Raw genomic sequence first — 22,873 nt, 5'->3', positions numbered from 1 at the left:
AACAGTTATTGGAAGGAGCCATACTTATTTTTACATCTGAGGGTGGAAAGTAGTAGTACTTTTTCTGTGTACTGGAAGGAGTGCAAGAGGGTATTTGACCCTGTGGGTGTCTATAAAACTTGCCTCATGTGGTAAGGTCTCACTTTCTCTGCGGATCGTGCCGACACTGCTCTCAACTGAGCAGGAACAGTTCTATTGTTTACTTGCTGGAGCATGGTTGGCACGCTTCGCAACAGAAAGTTGGTTAGACCTTTTCAAGTGACAAAAAAATATACTCATTGGCTAAACCTGTTTTTGTGTTTTATATAGGTATAACCTGTCGACGGGAGGCCAGCAGTTTGATCCCTCGCCAAAAAATATACCCAAGGGTTATAGTGAATCTAAGGAACAGCTGTCTCCTGTAAATGGTATAGCGAACTGTACGGGTGATGCCTCTTCATCTCAGGTGGAAGGGACTTTGAGGGACAAGAATTTAAACACAGGCCTACCTACTGTACCCTCCCAGAAGAGCTTGTTAAGTGTACATGAGAATCCGGCGGGTAGATACTCAGTGGGGCAAATAGAGGAGGGAGTGAAACCTAAAATGGGGGCCGACACGTCCCTGCTGGCTCCGGTGGTACGGGCAGAACTTGACAGAAGGGTCAGACTGTTGAAAGGGCCGTCTACACCTGTGAGGCCCACAGCTGGGGGCTTTGATAATGTACATTTGCATGAACCTATTGAGGAGGCTTCTCCCCCCCCCCCCCCCCGCCTATTCCAATGTTTGGTAAAAAATTCTTTGACACCAATTTTGAGGCTAAGGAAAAAGAGCCACATAACAGGGATGAGGTGGGGCAGGGTAGCCAGGCGGCCAATCTGATAAAATCCTCTAGCCCTGCTTCCCCCACGTCCTTCATATTGAATCACTCATTTGGAACAATCGATCCCCTTATAGGTCCACTATTTGATGGCATCAATCCTGAGGATACAGCCTCGACATATGCTACATTTCCAGTATTAACAAGGATTCTGAATCTTCTGGATAAGGGCCATGAACGGATCCACCTGGATATCCAGGAACTCAGATCCTTGTTACTATTTAATACAGAAAAGACCTGCAAAGTAGAGGACTATCATTTGGCGATGGAGAGATGTGCACTGATGGGGGGGCATGGCAAAGTTCAAACGCGCATATTCTGCCATGATCAGACAGGGCAAACGGAATGTGAGACTGTGGCTTATTCCAAATCCTATGCAGAGACTCTTACTCAAGGGAACAAGGACACGCTGTCTGCCGTCCTGAGTTGTCTGGCCGAACTTAAAGTTCTAATGATTACAAGCCTAAGGGAGAATATTGAACTAGTCCACACAAATCTTGCAAGATTTGAAGAGAAGCTGGCAACTAGTGAAAGCTCCTCTGAGGCCTTGCAGACTACCCCCGAAACGGATAGTCTATCTGTACTCCTAAGGGCATTAGAGGAAGGAGGCGATCCGGACGGTGAGGATGGGGGATCTAGAGACAGGGATTCCTCCACAGAATGTCCAACTAACAACAACCCACATCCCTCTCGAAGGAAGAAAAAAATGAAGGCCAGGGCCATCAGGCGCAGGGCGGCTAGGGCACACAGTTCTGTTAAAAATCCTGAAAAAAAAGTAAGAACTTACCTGCACTAAAAATGTTCAATACTAACGCCAATCTGAAAGATGTATGTGGACTTTCTGTCGAAGGTGGCATTGACTTGTCACAACTCGACGAGGAAAGCAAAAAAGCCCTAGAACTGAAAGAATTAGGGACCCCAAAAAAAAGCTAACCAGGCAGCACCTTCCGATCAAGTCCAGTGTTCTTCAGGTTCATTAGAACTTGAAGAGGGCGACTATGGAGAAGCATCCAATACTTTCATTGACGCCATGAGCCACAAGAGAAGCTCCCAGACTCGCAAACAAATAAAAAAGAGAACATTAGATATAAACAAACAAATACTTGAAGAGAAACAAGCAGGGAGAAAGACAGCGCAGGGCTCTAAAAACGGCAATGACGTGTTGTCCTCACTAAAAAATACCATAAAGAAAACAAAATGTAATAAAAAAACAATGGTCCCGAACGATAAAACAGACATTAAGCTCTTTTTTACTCCAAAAACTAGAAATAGTTTTTTTAGCGGTAAGGAGAACAAGAGTACTTTACCAGCTCCACAAAACACTCTTTCAAAACACGCAACGAGAAGTCCATCCCCTGTTCTGCAAGAGAAGGTTAAGGTTGGGGAAGCACCTACGGGAGCGCTAAGGGGAGTGGGGTCTTCTACAAATTCAGGGGTGGGAACAATTGGAGGGGAATTCCATACCCCTGGAAATATGATGGGAAGGAACGACGGGGGGGATCTGTCATTGTCTTTGGCACCCATCCTGGTTCCAAGTGAGGACATTAAAATCTTGGTAAAACAGGCCCTAAAGAACTTGCTAGAAGACTCTAGTATGCCAGGCGCAACATGCCCAGCTACCTATAATTGGATGAAAGTAAGGCACTGACCTACTGGAAAAAAGGATAACATAGAAGGAGTGAATAGGGACGACAAAGCACCTGGACCTATTCACGATTGTGATACAAAAGGTAAACACCTATTTGAGTCAGCAACCGTTATAGGGTTGGCCCGAGATCTAAATAACCTGACCCATAGCTCTGGAGGCCCTTTAAGGCATGGGGAAGCTGCTAATGCTCAGCCCTCTCTCCATGCCTACGCAACTCACTCAAATGAGGCATCGGCAATACAGATAACTCAACCTGGCCAGGAATCCTCCAAACGACAGCAAAATCAGATATGTGAGCAGCATGAAACGAGATACAGCTCTGAAAGAAATATGCACGTCCAGCCGCCTAAAGAATGGGTGAACCTGGTACAAGCTGTGCATTCTTCTGAGGGGGAAAATAGTAAGGCTCATATGGCTGATGTACGGGCATTTGGTAATGATCTGCAGAAAGAAGGGGAGAACAGAACAAGTTCTGAATACCCGATAGGGGGGAAAAAGCACAGTCCACATAAGTCCATTGGACAAGCTACAAATAACAGGTTGTCTAATAGAATGGGCGGGAGACCTCCCGTCTGAACTGACTGCCCTAGCATCATGCTATATTCCATGTTCACCACCTCACACTCCTACTCAGACGGGGCGGAGGGGGCAACTACACAAAATCAAACCCCAGAAACCGACCTAAAATGGCTGGCCCAAATGCTGAGTGAATCACTAGCTAAGATCCAAGCTCTGAATGCGAAACCATAGAGGTCTATGGTCGCCGCCATTTACAGTGATATCCTGGAATTCTCGGGGAAATAAAGTTCTAAGGATGGAGTCTGATAGCTTGAGCTATCTTACAGAGGCTAGTATTTTCCATCTTCAGGAAACTTGGGCACTTTCTCCTCTGGTGTTTGATGGGTATAGCCTGCATCAAGTACCAGCAGTTAAAAAATCAAGGGGAAGGCCCTCGGGGGGCATGCTTATTGCGGTGAGCAATTCCATGCCCTTTAAGTGCCTTAAGCTCTTCTCGCCTCACAAGGGTTGCATACTCCTTGTTCCCTTGCTTGTGTATCTCCTCTTCTGTTAACCTTGGACCAAAAATGTCTCGTGTTAGTTTTGGATAATGCCTTCAATATACTTTCAGCGTCCTTCTGCACAATGTTTGCTTTCAATGTGCGTGCTTTGGATCTCCATTTATTTTTTACTTTTCTGATCGCATCTCCCAAAAGAGGAGTATACGGGAGTTTCGCTAAACTCCGAATCTCACGATTCCTCTCTCTTTTGAGTCGATGCAATGTGGGGTCAAAAACATATGCATGAGTGGTGCCTACTTTCTTGGGTCTCGCAATCCCTTTAGGCCCAAGGATAACTCCCTTGATCTAGCAATTAAATTCCCCATGAGTGTACATTAACATTTGTTTTATCACAACCATTTTTGTCATAATCCAGGAGAAATACCTTATTCACTTTCTCAACATTATCCCCATGCCAATTAATTCTATTCCCAGCACAGTTGTGCTCCATCATCAGTGGATATACTTCAGTAGGTGCAGCTGAAGTTTGCACCTGGAAGGTCAATTTAAGGACACTGTGATCACTCACTAATGAGGGAATGATTTTGAAATGAGATATGTAATTAAGTAAATGCGTGCTAACAAAGATAAAATCTATAGTAGAGAACTCCATTTGTCCAAGTGTAGCCAGCCACATCCTTAACCAGGTAATCATTTACACAAGTAAGGCCCCAGTTCTTCAGAAAAACATTCCACTGTTGGCCCTGTACTTGTTTTCTAGATGGGCCAAGGTGCTTTGGGCATATACCCGCTTCTGAATTGAAATCACCCATGACCATGACATTCAGAGTTTGACACAATGTTTGGCACTCCTGTATAATATCGTCAACCAGGTTGATGAATTCCTTTAGGTCTAGCTCAGGACTCCAACAGACATTTACTATCAGCAAGTGTCCTAGGGGAACAGGAGGGAAGAAGTGTAACAACATAGCAATGTTGTTACATAGCAATGCAACCCCAAGCTAACTCAGTCCAGGGTGCCTAAACCCCCTCCTACACCCCCTCTGGTACCCAGCCCGCCAAAAAGTGGAACAAAGGGCTCGACTTGGGTTGGAGTCACAGAAGAGAACACAAATGCCATTTTAGAATCGAGTCCTGGCAAAAAATACCAACCGGCGAATTAATATTAATTAAATAAACCGGCGGTATGTTCGAGGCTATGAGAATTAAATAATTAAAGTTGGTAGCCTCGAACAATGGGAAAATCCCATGGGGAAATATTCGCGGTCGAATATAAAAAGTAGTTTCCACTGCCACCAGCCAAAACTCGATCAGGGGGGACGGAGACGTGCCCCTGGACTAACAGACCCCAGGGCAATCGAATTGCCCCTACCAGTACATCCACAATATGATGGTTTGTACTGGTTTCTGTTAATAATTTGGGACTAGTAAAGCCAATGGTGACTTTACGTGCCCTGGGAGACAGTAGTCAGTCCCAGGGTATAGAGTCTATGGTGGGGTGTCACTATGACACCCTTGTGTTACTGCACAGAGGGTGCCGTGTAACACACATAGTAAAAATGCATGAGACCCTATGGAGTAAAGGCCCCATAGCCCATAAACACATTAACAGTCAAAGGAACACCATAAATCATGTCCAAGAGTGGGAAAAAAAGTCTCACTCTTGGCAGGAGAAAAAAACAAACTCCAGAAATCCAGCAAAGCTGCTGCGGGACGCAGTAGGTTAGGAAATTCAGCCTAAAGAGAGAATTCTCCCTAACAGGAAGGGCGAGAGGACTAGCCAGTCAAAGAGGCCAGAGAAGATTTCCTCATGGTGGACGAGGTAGAGGTGCAAAGCCAGCTCAAGCAGCAGCCTCCTTACCATCGGCCTCTGCAGCAGCCACCACAAAAACACTCTGAGGTCTTGAATCACAGCTTACCTGTGAGAGGCAGTCTGTTTCAGCATCTGCAAGAATGGCAAGACATTACTTCGGATGCTTGGGCACTGGAAACAGTAGCCCACCGTTACTGCTTTTCTTTTAAGGCCGCAGAACAATCCGCCAGGGAACCACTCTTTGAGGATTCCGGATCTGCTCCTTGTGCAGGAAATGTTAACCCGGCTAGAGAAAGGTGCTATAGAACTAGTACCTGTAGCGGAGAGGAACAAGGGATGCTACTCCCCATATTTTTTGATCCCCAAAAAGGATGGAGGACTGAGACCCATTTTGGACTTGAGATACTTGAACAAGTTCCTCAGGAAGGACAAGTTCAAGATGGTCACACTTTCTCAGATCCTTCAAGCCCTCCATCTACAGGATTGGTTGGTGTCATTGGACCTTCAGAATGCTCATTTTCATGTGCCAATCAATCTCAAGCACAGAAAATACCTGAGTTTCGTAGTTGGCGGTTTTCATTATCAATTTTGAGTTCTGCCATTCGGGCTGACCTCCGCCCCAAGGGTTTTCACCAAACTGATGGCAGTGGTGGCAGCGCGTCTCTAGAGATAGGGGATTCACTTCTACCCCTACCTTGACGATTGCTGAACAGAGCACGTTCTCCCGAACAAGCCCTGGATCATCGCAACATCACCTGCCACTCTCTTCACAGACTGGGCTTCTCCCTCAATTACAAGAAGTCCCATATGACACCTTCCCAAAAGCTCCAATACATCACAGCTGTGCTAGATACATCCTTGGGAGCTTCCCACCCGAGGTGAGGGCTCAAGACATTCTTCAGATGGTGACCAAATTTCAGATTGCCCACAGTCTACAGACCTTCGATTTTCTGATGTTGCTCGCCCTCATGGCAACCTGCATTTTTCTGGTGCCAGAGGCCCGCCTGAGAGTGAGATTCCTTCAATGGGCTCTAAGAACACAATGGTCCCAGTTTTCAGGAAAGCTGTCGGGCCGACTTCAGATTCCAACCAGGGTCTCACAGGATCATCTGTAGTGGGCCTGAGAGGACAATATTCTGAAGGGAGAACCCTTTTGGCAACCATGGCCAGAGGTTGCAGTAGTGACGAACGCCTCAGTCATGGGGTGGGGAGCCCATGCCAACGATCTGACAGTCAGGGGTCATTGGTTTCCATCGGAGTCAATACTTCATATCAATCATTTGGATCTGAGGGCAATCAGAGTAGCGTTGAAGGCCTTTCTGCCCTCTGTCCGGGTAAAGAATATCCTGATAATGGCAGACGACACAGTGGCCATGCACTACCTCAACAAGAGAGGAGGCATAGGGTCACTACCACTGTGCAGTGAGGCAATGCAGCTCTTGTACTAGGCAATTCAAGAAGTAATCTCCCTATCGGCAGTTCACCTAGCCGGGGAGGAGAACACGGCGGCGGACGCTCTGAGCAGGCAGAGCACAGTCTCCACGAGTGGGAACTAGCTCAGGAAGTCCTTCAAGAGATCTTCACCCCTTGGGTAAACCCTCAAATAGATCTGTTTGCGACTAAGGTCAACCGGAAGTGCGAAAGATATTGCTCCAGGGAATTTCCTCTGAGATGAGGTCTAGGAGACGCGATCATAGTGGACTGGGATTTTCCACTCCTGTATGCGTTTCCTCTAGTCTCCGTCATTCCTCATGTATGCAGGAGGTAGTGAAGGTTTGGGAAACACATGATACTAATTGCCCCGGATTGGGCCAGGAGGACGTGGTACCCAGACCTTCTGGACATGTCCATCTGTCCTCCGATACATCTTCTACAAAGAGAGGACCTTCTCTTGCGAGAGGACGGTCGGGTTCCCCATCCCAAAGTGAAGACTCTCAACCTTCACGCTTGGTATCTGAAGGGCTGAGATACAAGTATTGGGACCTCCTGGATGACGTAATGGAGGTGTTTCTTTCGCCAGAAGACCAGCAACAAAATCTTTGTACCGCTGCCGTTGGAATACGTTTTGCAACTGGTGCAGGGAAAAGAATATTGTTCCTTTTCTATGTAAGACTCTGGATGTTTTAATCCTTTCATCTATCCTTAGCTAATCTGGGCCTTCAGATTGGTACCATCAAAGGATACTTGGCAGCGCTGTCCATCTTTAAGCGCTAGTCAGAGGAATGTTCCTATTTCAAGATTCCACTGGTCAGTCAATTCCAAAAAGGGCTCACTAATGTGTTCCCTCCATCTCCTTTCCAGGTTCCGGTTTGGGACCTTAATCTGGTTTTAGAATTCCTGATGTGTGCTCCATTTGAACCTATGCACCTATGTCCATTAAGGTTATTGACCTTAAAGACAATCCTATTGGTAGCTCTAACATCATCCAAGTCTCCCTTTACTGCCTTCCATAAGAACAGGGTTGTTTTACGGATCAAACCCTCCTTTTTGCCCAAAATCATTTTGAGTCCGAAAATTGTTCTACCTTCCTTCAATCCCCCTCCTCATCCGGCTAAAGAAGAGGAAAGACTCCATAAATTGGACCCTCAGAGAGCATTAAGCTTTTACATCTCCAGAATGTCCAAATTGCGAGTTGATGACCAACTTTGTTTCGGATATACAGGACACAAGCTAGGTCAGGCTCTTTCCAAACAGACCTTGTCTAGATGGATAATTCTCACAATATCAGAATGTTACAGGCTTGCAGGAAAAGACCCTCCTGAAGGTTTAGGAGCTCATTCCACTAGAGGCATGGCTACATCTACGGCCCTTCAGAGGGGTGTACCAATAAAAACAATTTGTGAAGCGGCAACGTGGTCTTCCATACACACGTTCACTAAACATTATTCCCTGGATTACTCCCTTGCCCAGGATGGTTTTTTTGGCAAGGCAGTCCTTCATTCTATCCATGACAATGTATGAATTCCAATTCTACTCCCTTCCCCAAAACATAACACTGCTTTGGGAGTCTGTCAAAGACGAGGAATACGTGGGAGGACACAATCCATTAGAAGAACAAGTTACTTACCCCTAGTAATGTTCTTTCAACTGGATGTTCCTCCCACGTATTCCTTATCTTTGACACTTGTTGCCCAGCTTCATCTGCTTTGGAAAAAAAAGGGCGCCGACCCCACAGTAGTGAATCCTGCGGCGGGGCGAGGGCGCAGTGTTTTCTGGCATCTAGACCCCTCCTGGGTCTTTCTTCGCTTGCAGCTTCTTGTGGCCACGCCCCGTGGGACCTAAAGCACCGCTCCGACCCTGCAGTGGTAAAGCCCGTGGCGGGGCGAGGGCACAGTGTTTGCCGGCATCTAAACCCCTCCTGGGTCTACCTTCGCTTGTAGCTTCTTGTGGCCACGCCCCCTGGGACCTAAAGCACCATCCCCGGCCCTGCAGCGATGAAGCCCGCAGCGGGTCAAGGGCACAGTATTTTGCGCCGCAGGTGTTCGGCGCAGGGGTGAGAAGCCACTTTTGATGACTTTTGGTCGGCATAGAATCCTGCTTGAGGAGAGGAAAGAGGTGTGAGCTGTGTATGTACACACAGAGACTATCCCCTAAAGCCTGTTTTGCAGTGTATCTGTGCTCCTTGTAGCCCCGTTTCTCCAGGATCTTCTTTGGAACTCACTCTGTCCCTATCTAAGGCGTTCATGGAGTCCCCCCTCGCCTCTCCCTTCCCCCGCTCCTTTTTTGCCCTGCCTTCCAGGATCCACAGCTCCACCCCTTTCCAAAATCCCAACGCAAGGTGGTGACTGTGAAGAGGCAACGCTGTCAGGCTGGGCTTTTGAAGGAGGTTAAAACAGACTTTATTGTAAATATATCTACTGGGCTCGACACTGATAAGGTCAAGGGCACTGCTGGATCCCCCTCGCCTTTAAATTGTTATGTTGTTGGACGCCTCTACAACCCTGCCCCCCCAGCCTCTGGCCTGCCGTTGGTCGTGCCCACCCTGAACTCACCCTTTGACTCAGTCTGCCATGGTCTTGCAAAATTGGTAGCATCAGTGTTGGGGAATTTGCCTTTGGAAAGCCTTGTGGGGTGCACCCAACCACCTGATCCTATCCCAGAGCCTCATACCCCGGCCCCTGACCTCGAATCAGCCACTGGCTCACTAGCCGACCACCCTATGTGTACTGAAGCTCCAACCCACACAGACCCTACGGTTTGTACCAATTATGCTGTTAATCCTGCTCCCAGTCCATCTGGGGCTTTGGGCTCATCAAGCCACGGTTGGAGGAAGCAATTCCTCTCTATAAACTCCGGGGGAAACTCCTTTCTCCGTCTATCCTCGCTTAGAGCCCATAACCTCATATGCCATGCGTTGGATCACAGTCCCGACCTGTCAGCTGAGGACACCTGCTCCATTGGGAGGCGTAAGTGCAACTTGGTGCTTGTTGAGGTTCTGGCTGAGCTGACAGCCATTAGGAAAATACTTCTGGTTTTAGCAAATAATCAGGGGAATGGAGGCAAAAGGGTACAGGAGGACTCTGTCATTACTCCCCATGTGGTTAAAGATTCGACTAATCCACTCATGGAGTGTACCAAGGCCCAGGTCTTCATGAACCTAACACCCACTAAAGATCTTGCTGCCCCCCAGAGCAGGGCTTATAAGCGATTGTCCTCCACTCCCGACTCTTTGGAATTGAGAACCAAGCTCCAGAACTGTATTATTGCACCTCTCGTTAAGCTATTGTCTCCCTCAGCTGTGAAGCAAGCCCCATGACCTGTACCAGGCCAAAGTCCAAATGTCTCTGGACCACACATCCGATACCACAGAGGGAACACAGCTGGGCTATATGTCAAGGGTGGGTCCGGATCTAACACAATCTACCTACATGGGGTGCCAAAACTGTTAGAGCCCAAGTCCGAACCAAGAGACGCTTTATTGAATAAGTGCCTGCATTGGTTGCGGTCCGTGAGAGGCTGCATGTTTGTTTCGAGAGACTCTATGGCGGGATGCTCCAGAAATCGAGGCAAGGGCTTGAACTTCCTAGACACTGTGAAGTTGGTCCTTTGGGATGGCAGAGTGGCCAAAGGGATCTTGGAAAGAACTGGCTGGGATGGCGGGGTGTCACAGGGCGGGATCTCATCCAGCCAGTATCCCCAACAAGTAGCTGATGGCTGTTTGGGGCACACTGCAGTTAATACCCCCCTAACTGGTGCAAACCTAATTCCTTTGAGACAAAGAGAACTGGGGTTCACTGCAGTCGAACTGTCTGATCGGGGGCAATTGGGAATACGGCTGGCCTTTTTCCATTGGTCTTCCCTCCACTGTTGTTAGCCACTTTTTTGCTTCCTTTATTTACGTTATGCTCTGATGTGATTTTACTTTGTATGTTTAGCAAATGTATATGTTAGGATGCACTTTGATGGCCTGAGCATTGTGAGAGAGACATTGATGAGTGATGCTGAGAATTTTAAAGTTCATCCATTCTCCGACTGGTAGCCAGTGTGCAGCTTTTCTGTGCATTTAGACATGGTCACATTTGGATAAGCTCATAACAGCCCGGATGGCATTGTTCTGGATGATCTGGAGCTTGTTAAGGTTGAGCTCCGAAGTGCCAGTGAGAAGGTGATGTCCTTGCTTCCTCCCTCCTCCAGATTTACCAACTGCTTTGGAGTCTATCATAGATGAGGTTTGCAAGGGAGGAAGGAATCCATTAGAAGAACAGATTACTTACCTCTCTGTAATGTTCTTTCTGATGGATATTCCTCCCACATATTCCTCATCACCCTCCCTTTCTGCCCAGTGTGGCGGATAGCTAGTACACCATTGGTTCTACCTTCCCTCAGCCTCAGAGTGCAAGGCAATAAGGTTGGAACTTAGGTCACGGGACTCAGCACCGCTGTAAATACAGGCCCCAACGTCATTTCTGGTGCATCGAGGCATTGGGCGGAGCCGGCGCAGAACCACGCTAAACTCCCTGGCATTAGAACATTTTCCAAAGAACTGCTGCACTGGCGTAGAGATAGCATAGATGAGGAATCTGTGGGAGGAACATCCATCAGAAAGAACATTCCTGAGAGGTAGGTTAATTTGTTCTTGGTCTGCTTCAGTAGCTTTTTTGTTATTTTATTGGTAATACACTTATTTTATGTTTTTTTTTTTTACATCGTTGATGTAACTTCCTTTCATGTCATGAGGACCAGAGGTAATGTGATGTCACATTCTTTGATATTGTCAATGTTAAAAGTGTTGTGTTGTCAGTTTCTGTGATGACATTGTGTATGGTTTGTCAGAGAATTATGATAGAACATCCATTACCCCTAAAAAATATCTGCGTTGATGTCAGTGAGTTGTGCAGAGTGATGCAGACTGTCCGTGCACTCTGAATACTGACTGTGATGAAGAGAGCATGCACGGTCAGAATAATGTGCACATGAAATGGAGTATTTGCACCAACCACTTGTCGTTTACTAGGTTCAGGATTTTCAGCTCCCGTTTGGGGCTTTCAACACAATCTGTTTCTCTCCCTTAGAATGCTCCTGTTTGCACGGAAGGTGTGACAACCGAATATTTAGTGATGGCACTTGCCGGAGTGGGACCTGCAATTTCGGATACTCTGGAAAGAACTGCGACAAGCAGACTTCTTCGTGTGGGCCCCTTATCACTTATTGTCATGCACATGCACTCTGTGACTTCAGTCGTAATATCCCAGAGTAAGTTGGTCTTATGCAGCAGTCTGCTTCTTTATACGTACATTAATTAATCTTTGGTGTTTTGTGTAGGGCCAATATGATGAACCTCATTACTCAATCACATAAAGCTGTCTAGCCATGAACGCAAGAAAAGCACATCCCCGAAAACACGTGTATGTATCTATAAGCCTATTTTAGGTGTTTGTACATGGCACACCTAGCACCTGAGGAGCCACACGTGTGTACAGATATGTGCCATGACCCCACACTCACATGATGTTCCTGAGAAGCTCTGGTTTACTGCATTCAGAGACCCTTAACATGCAGCTAAAAACCATGGCATTGAATGCCTGACAATCCATGGCTAGGGTGATTGTTAGTCGTCACATGTGCACAACTCATACATATCTATAGTTGCTGATCCAGGTTTTAGTGCATAGCGGTCAGAAAGCACCTCACTTATCCAACCATTTCACTACTTTATGCATAGCAGGCGGGTAGATGCATCCGGATCTGAAAGGAGTTCTGGGGGGTGATCCCTCCCCAGTCCTTTGCCAGCTCTGCCACTTCCTACATATATGTCATGTTATGCTATCGTGATTTATACAACGCACCACTGCCATTTTCATGGTCGCCAAGTGCTCTGGTGGATCTGAAAAGGAAGGGTGATCAGAGGGTTAAGTTTGTAGGATTGAGAGGGAAAAGCACAAGAGAGCTTTAATGTGCTGTTGATAGCTTCAGTTCAGAGAAAACAGTCACTGTGTGCTGGTTTATTTTTAGTTGGTGGACGTTACGTGGTGTTTGGTGCATGAGTGTGTATGTGGTAATTTGTGTGCAATTGGTTTATTTGGTGTTATGGAGTATTTGTTGTTTTCGGTTGTTGTTTTTGTTGCGTCAGAGGTATGTGTCGGATCTGATCAGTGTTTGAGTGTGCAGAGTATTGGAGATTTTCTAGTAGGGTTACTTGGCAGTCGTTTGGGTCCTTTACTTTGGGTTATGGTGATCTGAAAAGTTAGTATTATTCTATGGTGATTTGCGATATAATGCCTTATTTCTTTGGGTGACCCTGTTTTTGGCAACCTGGCTTTGCTTTTTTTCAATGTTTTTATTGTGCTGTTTTGGTGGTTTCTCTTCTATAATGTTTCGTATTTAATTTGGTGAGTTAATGAGCCATGTTTTTTGCAATTTTCTGAACTTTAGGTGATCTTCAGTTGTTCATTTTACTTTCGGAGCGAGTTCCAAAATGTCACTGCTATGCAGGAGAATGCCGATCCCCAGAATTTATGCTTTGTGAATAGTTACGGTTTGAGGCGAATTTCGTTGCTGGACCTCAATGTTCATTTTGGTTTTCAATGGAGATTTTTCCCGGTTGAATTCTGGTCTTTGGCTGTCGATTGCTCTGTGTGTTATGCAGAGTGCTTTGAAAAAAATTATTTTTTGACCAACAGCCAATGTAGTGTTCTCAGTGCTGGTGTGATGTGTTCTTTCTTAGTGAGTCTCAGGAGTAGTCTTGCTTCTGCGTTCCGTATTTGTGGTCGTTTTGTCATAAGTTATTCTGGCATTCCGAGATGCTGTTGGCGTAGTCTATTCTTGACATGACGAGAGAAATGATGCCGAGTGTTCTGTGTGGGAAGGTGAAGAAGGGGAGTCTCCTCTTGATCGTGTGGAGGTGGAAGAAGCATTTCTTTACTACTGCTTTGACTTGCGGTTTGAGTGTTAGTTTGTTGTCCATTAATATTCTGAGATGTTTTACCACTTTGCATTCCCAATTTGTTAGTCCATAGAATGTGGTGATGGTTCGACGGGTCATTGGGTGCGATCATGATTTCTGTTTTGTCCGGGTTGAGTTTAAGGCTGTTGATGCTCATCCAATGGTTTATTTCTGTCAGGCAGTTGGTAAGGGTTAGGTTTTGTTCTCTGCTAGCATTGATTTTGTAGATGATTTGTGTGCCATCTGCATAGTCTTAGTAGGTGGGGCCATGTGTTTTGATGAGGTTAATGATGGGGGTCATGCAGATGTTGAATAGTAATGGTGAGAGTTAAGAGCCTTGTGAGTCTCCATATGTTGTTTTGTGTGATGTTTACTTGAATGGTGTTATCCAAGTCACATCCGTTCTTTCTGTTATGTACGATTTTAGCGGTGTGCTGCCGATTCCTACATTTTTCGAGTCTTTCGATTAGTGTTATGTGGCTGACTGTGGCAAAGGCTGCTGATAAATCAAGCAGTATTAGTGCCAGTTTGACGTTGGAGTCTGCATTGGTTTTTAGATTGTCCCATGTTGATAGTAGTGCTTTTTCCATTCCTCTCATGGGTCTGAAGCCCACTTGTGCCTGGTCTAGTGTCCGATTGTTTCTACATGTTTAAGGATTTGTTTGCAAACGTATCTTTCTACTAGCTTTCCTGGGTATGGTATGTTTGAGATTGGTCTGTAATTGGTTAGGTCTTCGATACTTCCTGATGGGGCTTTAAGGAGTGGCTTCATGTATACTGATTGGAAGGCTCATGGCACAGCTCCAGCTGCTAGTGAGTGGTTGAAGAGGTTGACGACATTTTCTGCAGGTGTTTTCTGGATGAGGATAGTCTTGTATATTTCTGGTGGTCAGGAGTCCGCTGGAGAGCCGGCTCTGTTGGTTTTGCCCACAAAGCTGTTGACCTTTTCTGTCGAGATCGGTGGGATGTGGTTTAGTCTAGTGGATGGTTCCAGTATTGGCTCGATAGGGGGGTTGATGGTGTTTTTATGCATGTTCTTAATGATTTGCTGGATGTTTGTGATTTTGTTTTGTAGTGGTTTGCCAGCTCATTGCATATTTCTTTTGATGGGTTTGGTGTGTTGTTGCATGTTGCTGGGTTTCTTAGTTCATTGATGATGTTGAACATCTCTTTCTGGGTGTTGCTTGAGTTTGTGATCCGTTTGTTGTAGTATGTCTTTTTTGCATTGAGTATTTCAACTTTGCATAGTCTTATCTGTTTGTTATTCTTTTCTGTTTGTCGTAGTTTTTCCTCCATTCTTGTTCCAGTTTCCTGTTATTTTTTTTTCAGTGCTCTGAGGTGGGGTGTGCACCACCTCGCCATTGTTTTCTTTAATGAGGGGGTGAACGGTTTATCTGGTGCAATATCATCTAGTTTTCGTGACCCATTTTTGGATTGTCTCTGTTCTTTCTTCTATGCTGGTTGAGTCTAAGGCAGTGAGGGAGGGGTTTGTTGCTTCCAATCTGGTGTTTAGGTCTGCAATGTTTATGGATTTCTAGTTTCTTTTCTGAATTAGAGGATTTGTTGGTAGGTTGGCTAGTATCCGTGTTGGCGGGTGGATGATGAATGGTATTATGAGGTGGTTGTTCCAGAAGATTTGCATTGGAGGGGTGTTGCAATCAGGTTTTTGTTGCAGAAGATTGCATCTACGGTGTGGCCTGCTTTATGTGTCACTCCTTTCACCAGTTAGTGTAGATGCATCATTGCATCTACACTAACTGGTGAAAGGAGTTTATTTATCAGAGTTTTGGGTGAATCAATGTTTTCTTCTTCGATCCAGATGTTAAAATCCCCCAGTATGATCAGATGGTCATGCTTAATGGCGGTGTAAGTGATGGCCTGCCCAAATGTGATCAGACAAGGTGGTTTCACTGAAAAGACTGTAAATCCCTCACTCTTCTGTACTATGCCTGAGTAAGGCTCCAAAGTGATATTGCTGCTGTCGAGTACCTTTTTGAACTCCAACTCTCTGAACCTCCACTACTAATTCTCGAAAGCTACAACCTTCAGCTTTGAACACTGCTATTATAAAGCTGGAGTGCCAAAGCACCACGAGATCCAGAGACAGGGCAGCCTTTGCCACTGTAAACCCGATACCACTACAAAACCCTGAAAAACTGGGGTTCCTAAGCACCACAATACTCTGAAACTGAAATACAACCACCAAAGAGAGGCTTCCACCACTGTGACCCCGATATCACAACAACACCATAACAACCTGCAGTTCCAAAGCTCCACAAAACTCACAGAATGAAATACAACCACCACAGAAAGGCTTGTGCCACTGTAAAGCTGTAAGGCTCTACAGTGAACCATAAAGGGCAGCCCAAACCATCTGGAGGCTAGAGCCACCTTTAGTCAGTCACCAACACAAGGCACCATCGCTACGTGGCCTCACCAAACCAACCTATTGTTCCCACTTGTCTACAGGCCACTGACATACAACCCTAATTTCACTGAAGACATCTCTTGAACATACACACAATGTTGTAATTGTGTATGTAGGCCTGCAAAAACAATGATGTTACTAGGCCTAGTGACATTCAGATCGCGCAAGTGCAGGGGAGAGCGGAGGGAAGAAGTGCCGGGTTGGGGCGGGGGACAGATGCACAAGGAATCAGGAACAACAAATAGTGCATCCAATGGGTGGCAAGTGCTAGTGTTAGAAGTGCAGACAACAAGTGTCTAATAAATGCAGGAGAGGGGACTATAGGGTTACAGATACAGACCACAAGTGCAGGGGGTGCCAAGAGGCAGTGCAGGTTTGCAGCTGGACAGGCAGGGACCTGGGCCCGAATTCAGAGGGTTGCCAGGTGACCAGTTTGTGAATCGGACAGGAGATCAGCAGGGGAGAGGAAGAGAGAAGGCAGAGGCAAAGAGGAAGGTCTTGAGGTGCTTTCAGAAACCGCAGGTGGTTTCTGCTCAAGTTTCAGAGAGGCAGGGAGGCTGTTCCAGAGGGAGGCCCCAGCCGAAGAAATACATATGCCCCCAAATCGTTGCTTGGAGAAGCGACTGACCCTCACAGAGTTGGAGGTGGAGGAGCGAAGAGCTTGAGAAGGAAGATATTTTGGTAGCGAGAGTTGGAGGTATTGTGGTCCCAGGCCCCAGAAAGCCTTGTGGACGATGCAGAGGGTCTTGAACTTGATCCTTGCCGCCATTGGGAGCCAATGAAGAGATGTCAGTGCTGGAGAGATGCAATCCTTGGGCTTGAGGCCAAGGACAAGTCTTGCAATCCTGTTCTGGATGAGTTGTAGAGGACGGAGAGTAGAGGCAGGTAGTTTTAGAAAGAGGCTGTTGCAGTCGTCCAGCCTAGAGAGAACCAGAGCTCTGGAGACAGTGAGCTGCTGGCGGAAAGTGAGGAAAGGAAGAATACCTCTGAGGAGGTGCAGCTGGTAGTTTGACATCTTAGAGACGTCATAGATGTGAGTAGAGAAGGAGAGTGTGGAGTCGAAGATGACCCCGAGGTTCTTAGCCTCACAGGTAGGAGCAGGAAGAATGCCTTGAGTGGGCGGCCAGAGAGTGAGAAGAAATTAAGGTGTTGGTGAGCCGATGAGGGGGATCTCAGTCTTACTGGCATTAAGGCAGAGATCATTGGTGGCGCGATACTCCTGGATTGCGGCAGAGTATCCGGGATGAGAGAGGGAGAAGAGGCGGCTGAAGGGAGCCTGAAAGTAAGCTGAGTGTCATCCGCATAGCACTGAAAGTTGGAGCAGAGAGCAACTATGCAGTGGGCGAGAGGTGCCAGGTAATGGCTGAACAGCCAAGGCAAAAGATCAGACCTCTGGAGAACACCACAGGTAGAGAGAGAGATGGAGACGAGGAAGGACCCATGTTGGACCTGGGAGGGTCGGTCAGAGAGAAAGGAGGTTACCAGGCCAGGGCCTGATCAGTGATACCCAGGTTATCACGGAGCTGGTTGAGCAGGATCACATTGTTGACTCTATCAAAAGCAGAAGAGTGATCAAGGAGGATGAGGACAGAAGGTTGGCTAGTGTCAAGGTTTGAGAGCAGGTCTTCACAGATGTTTAGGAGAGCAGTTTCTTTGCTTCTGGCCACTCTGAAGCCAGAGTGATGGCCATTAGTTGAAGTTCTACATTTCATTTGAACTTGGAACCTTTGGGCATTTACCAGGTCAAAGACGATACCCATCACATATTAGAGTTGCTTTATTTTGTATTTATTTTTTATTATAAGACATACAATTCACAAACATCATACTGCATTTATAAATACAGAAATATTACAAACCTATTCTCATAACAGTTCATTATTCGTTAAAGGAATCCACCTATCCGCAAAAACGTATATACATTATTCATTAGTTCATTCTTTTAAAATCTTGATACTTTCTGCATGAAATTTCATCATGTGATCTATTAAATTTGCATCATTTCCTTCCATCAATTGGACCCACAGCAAGTGCTGAATATCAACAACTAACGTATTTGCCCGAATAGAGTTCCCTCTCAAGACTGTTAGGCTATCTCAATCACACATAATGTGCTCAGTCGTTTCAATAGTGTTCTCCCCACATAAATGGCAATTTCGCTCATTACACAGTATTCTCATGTTTGCACCCTCTATTTCTAGGACTTCAGAGCTGTTGAATTTAGATAGCAAGTAGTTAGGGTGATCGTCTATGTATTTCGGCTTAGTGGTACGATCCATCCAATATGAAATAAAGGGGCCACTATTGACATTACATGCTAATTTGACCATATCATTTTCTCAGTACTGATTATTTATGGTTTCCTTTGTGTTTTTTTAGCATCATCTGGGTACAGTGAGCATCCACTTGGATACTTTTATTTACCCAGCTTCTATGCATTTCATGTAATCGTCCAAGTGCCTCAAATCTTTTGTGATTATCGATTCCCCTAAAAGCTGTCATGAGTTCACACATAATTGTTCCATTTTCAAGCCGTTGCAATTTCCCGTATCCCATTACCATTTTATGTTCAACTACTCCTGTTACTTTCAAGAGCTCAATCTCTAGTAAAAGGTATTTAAGGGACAGCGGCTTTGGCATCCTGAATAATAGTCGCAAGATCTTTGCCTCGAGTTTAACATTTTCAGATCGAAAGATTACACCCCCATACCTCCACTCCACGTACCATACAGGCGACTATTTTAGAGGAATAAAGTAATTGGATGGGTTTGATGGAGCAGCCCCTTGTTTCCTAAAAATTACTCATGGTGTGAGAAATTCTCATGCAGTTAGCCTTATTCGCTGTGCATTGCTGAGACCAACTCAGCTTGTTGTCAATGAATATTCCAAGATATTTATAACATTCGACACATTCAACCTCTTTGCCGTCGAGTTTCCATTTTAGAGTAGTTGACTTTTTATTCTTAGTTTTACCTAAAAACACTATTATCTTTGTTTTTTCAATATTTATCCAGGGACGGTTGCTGTTGGCATACTCTCCCAGGGCATCCAGTAATCCTTGGAGTCCCTTTGGAGTGCAATCCAAAAGCAGAAGTTCATCCGCGTATCCTAACCAGCTGTATTTAGGTGCACCATGTTTTCCATGTTTCAGCGCCGCTGCCAGGTCAGTCAGATAGAGATTAAACAGGGTAGCTGCGAGAATGCAGCCCTGTTTTACACCACACCCAGTAGGAAATGGCTCAGTTATTTGGCCCTCACTATTGGTTCTCACTCGGACTTTAGTGTCAGTATATAGCAACTGAATCATATTTAATAGACCATGAGGAATATTCAATTTCACTTGTTTGTTCCATAGTTTATTCCTCATAACCGTGTCGAAGGCAGCGCTAAAATCAATAAAAGCCCCATACACTGGAAGTTTGCATCTTTCCCAGCATATTCTACGATTCCAGTCAAACATAATAAGTTGTGGGTGGTACTGGATTTTGCTCTAAAGCCTGATTGGTTATTAAGTAAAATGTGTTGATCATTGATCCATTGCTTCAGCTCGTTGAGAAGCACACGTGCAAAAATGTTTGCTGGAATAGCTAACATGGCTAGCATGCGATAAATAGATGAAAGTTTACAACAAGCTTTGTTGTAGACAGGAAGAATGGTACTCTCTTTCCACGAGTCTGGTACTATTCCACTAGATCCTATTTCATAAAATAGGGGATGAAGTGCATTGGCCCAGCTACGAGGGGATAACTTGAGAAGGGCATTAGAAGTGCCATCAGGGCCTATTGCACGTGATGCCAGTAGTTTTGATATCATGAGCGAGATATTAGCAATCGATGACCCACAAATCCATCTTGCTTTATGTATGATATGCTGTTCGTCTCAAGGTTGGGTGGCCCCCATGGGTTCTTAATATGGCAACGCCAACTCTCTTCTGGCACACTCTTAATAGGCAGGTTTTTCTTGGATGCCCCTCTCAGAGTGGTCCAGATCCCAGTGTTGTTATTGGTCTTAGCGTGATGGGTTAATTGCATCCAAAGTTCATATTTATTTTTTGTTTTTTGTCTACGTAGCCTGCTGCGAAATTTCTTTTTAAGATCTTTATTATTTTTCGGAATGTCGCTCTGAGGTATATTGTGTCTCTCATTTTTTTACTGCTTTAGAAATGTCATTCCTTAGTGTAATTTTTTGCTATTTGGATGCTACGATTATACTGTTGCTACTTATTTTGGGGTCTATTCCATCGTTCACTCGGGGTCTTATAGCTAGGTTTTTTCCCCGTGGCAGTACTAATGAATTTGATTTTGTCTAAGAAATCGGTAAGCATGGTTTTACTCTTCATTTCAGTTGTATGGAGCCAAGGTTCGGTAAAGCGGTAGAGACATTTTTCAGCTATGACTCTTGCTTTCTCTAAGTTTGTAGGGTTCCAACATATTCTATTTTTACCAGAATTAAGAAAGATATCATCATTTAATTGAGCTTCACTTTTACTCTTGCATGCGTCCAACAGAACGCACAGCGGTAGGTGATCGCTTTCTTCATGTATTATAACCATGTCGTTCACAATGTTTATTCCTGCTTCATTAACTAACACATAATCAATTGTTGACACTCTTTTTTCCACTAATTCTAGTGTAAGCTTTTGCTGGGTCACCTTTGCAATTACCTTTAAGCATGTAAAATTGAAAAGGTTGAACAGCTCAAGCCATGTTTTACCTTGCCTATCTGTTTTAGAGGTGGGTGGAAGTCCAGATTCTCTTTGAAGAAATGGACAATCTGTGTGGTCATTCATTCAGGCATTAAAATCACCTAGCACAAACACTGGCTTGTTCTTATTAGTGGATTGGAGAATTCTTTTCACTATTCCAGTATTGTTTTTTGTTGCTACATAATTCGGTGAATCGTGAACATTAATTAGTAGAACCTGTTTGTGTCCTTGTATATTACAACTCATTTTTACTGCTCCAAGGATGGCGCACTGTCACAAGTAAACCACCTCATGGTCTACCCACTGGGCCCTTAGTTGTCAATACTTGGAGTGTGCTTCGACCATCGATCTCAAGGTTCGATCATCCAAATCTCTTGTAGCGCCACAACTTTAAACAAATCGATGTTATCTAGTAACCCACCATTTGCGGATAGGTGGGCAAATCCTCTTGTGTTCCAGGAGCACAATAGGCTAATGTTATAACGAACTTTTGGCGAAGTGAGCTTTAAAGACTGTGGGTAGCCATTGCCAATATCCTGCATTATCACGTTCTTCATCAATTTGCGATACTTTGATCGCTACATTAGATATTGTATTGGCTGCTATTGTGGATGTTTGAGGCCTCTTTAGCTGGAGACCACTACACATTAGAGTAGGTACAGCTGGGAAGTTGCCTTAGAAATTGTTTTTATGTTTTCTGCTGGATATTTAGCTTTTTTCATTTCAATTTCTTTACAACTATATCCCAGTTTAAATATTTCATCCTCATACTGTAGTATTTAAGCCATAATAAAATTTGATTTTGGACAAATATTGGAGGTTACATTAATGTTATCCTCCAATTGTTTGACTATGTGGATATCTTCTGTTGTTATCACTCTAAGGGGTATTATCTCATGTAGAATTCGTAGCACAATCATTCTGTTCAATGGAGAATGACTATCAGTTCCGGCTACTGATTTTATCTGTAATGCTTTTATTACCTCAGAAAGGTTGTCAGCATCTGCGTCTCTCACGCTTTCTTTTGTTTTGGCAATGCATTTGCTAACTATGCTAATTTGTTTTTCATTAGCTATTATCTGCTTTCTAGTGTCAATGTTCCCTGTCTTAACGAGGGCACTGGCAGCTCCGGTAGATCTATTAGAAGTAATGGTCAGTTGTACATCTATTTTTTCTGCATTGTCGTTTAGATAATCTACTTCTTCTTGTACTATTTGTATTTCTACTGTGTCGCCTTCACATGCATTAGTATTCTGCAATTAGTGTATGAGCTCACATAAGTATATTCCAATTTCATTTCGGGACATTAGTTCTGTGTTTAGGTTAGGATTGTTTGTGTCTCCTACATTATGATTTTCTTTCTCGCTATCTAGAGTCAGATGTTGCTTTCAATAATGTGGTCCTTGTTCTGTTAGTGCATTGATATTTCTAGATTCTGTGCTCACGCTCTCCTGTGTTATCATAGGTGCATTTATTTTTTTCATTATCGAAACATCCATTTGCTTTTTTCGTTTGGCCTTTAGACGTGTACATTATTGCTCGGGCTATTACTTGCTTTTTACTTTTCAGTTTTGGTTTTCCTTTTCTTTTTGATGTTATAGGGAGCAGTTGTACTGTGTTTATTTCTACTGGTGAACTATACTCTTCTGTATTCGAGGCGGCATCTTTAAACACTTTTCTTGAGCAATTAATAATTTTATGGAGCAATAAAGATTGGGCATCTAGTTTTTCTCCATTGTTTCCCATTTTGTATTTAAACTAGGCAGAAGATTTTCAACAATTTAAAACATCGCCGCGGATGATATAGTTGCTGTGCTAATATTGGAGTCATCTAGATTGTCAGAATGAATCTCATGTACCGTCGTCATTATTTGAGTCTGGCAATCTACCTTAGATGTCTCAAATGGTTCAAATAAATATTTTTTTTCTGTTATTTTCTCCTCTATGCTTTGGAATTGCTCATGAATTTCAGGTACGTTCAGTAGCTTATGAGAGGAATACAAGGTATCTGAAGGTTGCT

At 44.6% G+C, this 22,873-nt stretch overlaps 1 protein-coding gene across 1 annotated transcript in view; it reads left to right on the top strand.

Moving 5' to 3' along the window:
• Positions 1-22,873, top strand: part of STAB2 (stabilin 2) — a 1,783,079-nt gene that overhangs the window by 533,909 nt on the left and 1,226,297 nt on the right. The window contains exon 23 of the mRNA XM_069629923.1: positions 11,850-12,030. Within this exon, the coding sequence (XP_069486024.1) occupies positions 11,850-12,030 (181 nt within the window). The remainder of the gene's footprint in view (positions 1-11,849; positions 12,031-22,873) is intronic.

The sequence above is a fragment of the Ambystoma mexicanum genome, chromosome 12 (assembly GCF_040938575.1).
Source record: "Ambystoma mexicanum isolate Mex_15411 chromosome 12, UKY_AmexF1_1, whole genome shotgun sequence".
Lineage (NCBI taxonomy): Eukaryota > Metazoa > Chordata > Amphibia > Caudata > Ambystomatidae > Ambystoma > Ambystoma mexicanum.
The sequence above is the reverse complement of the archived record's forward strand: the minus strand, read 5'-3'. Positions and strand labels throughout refer to the sequence as shown.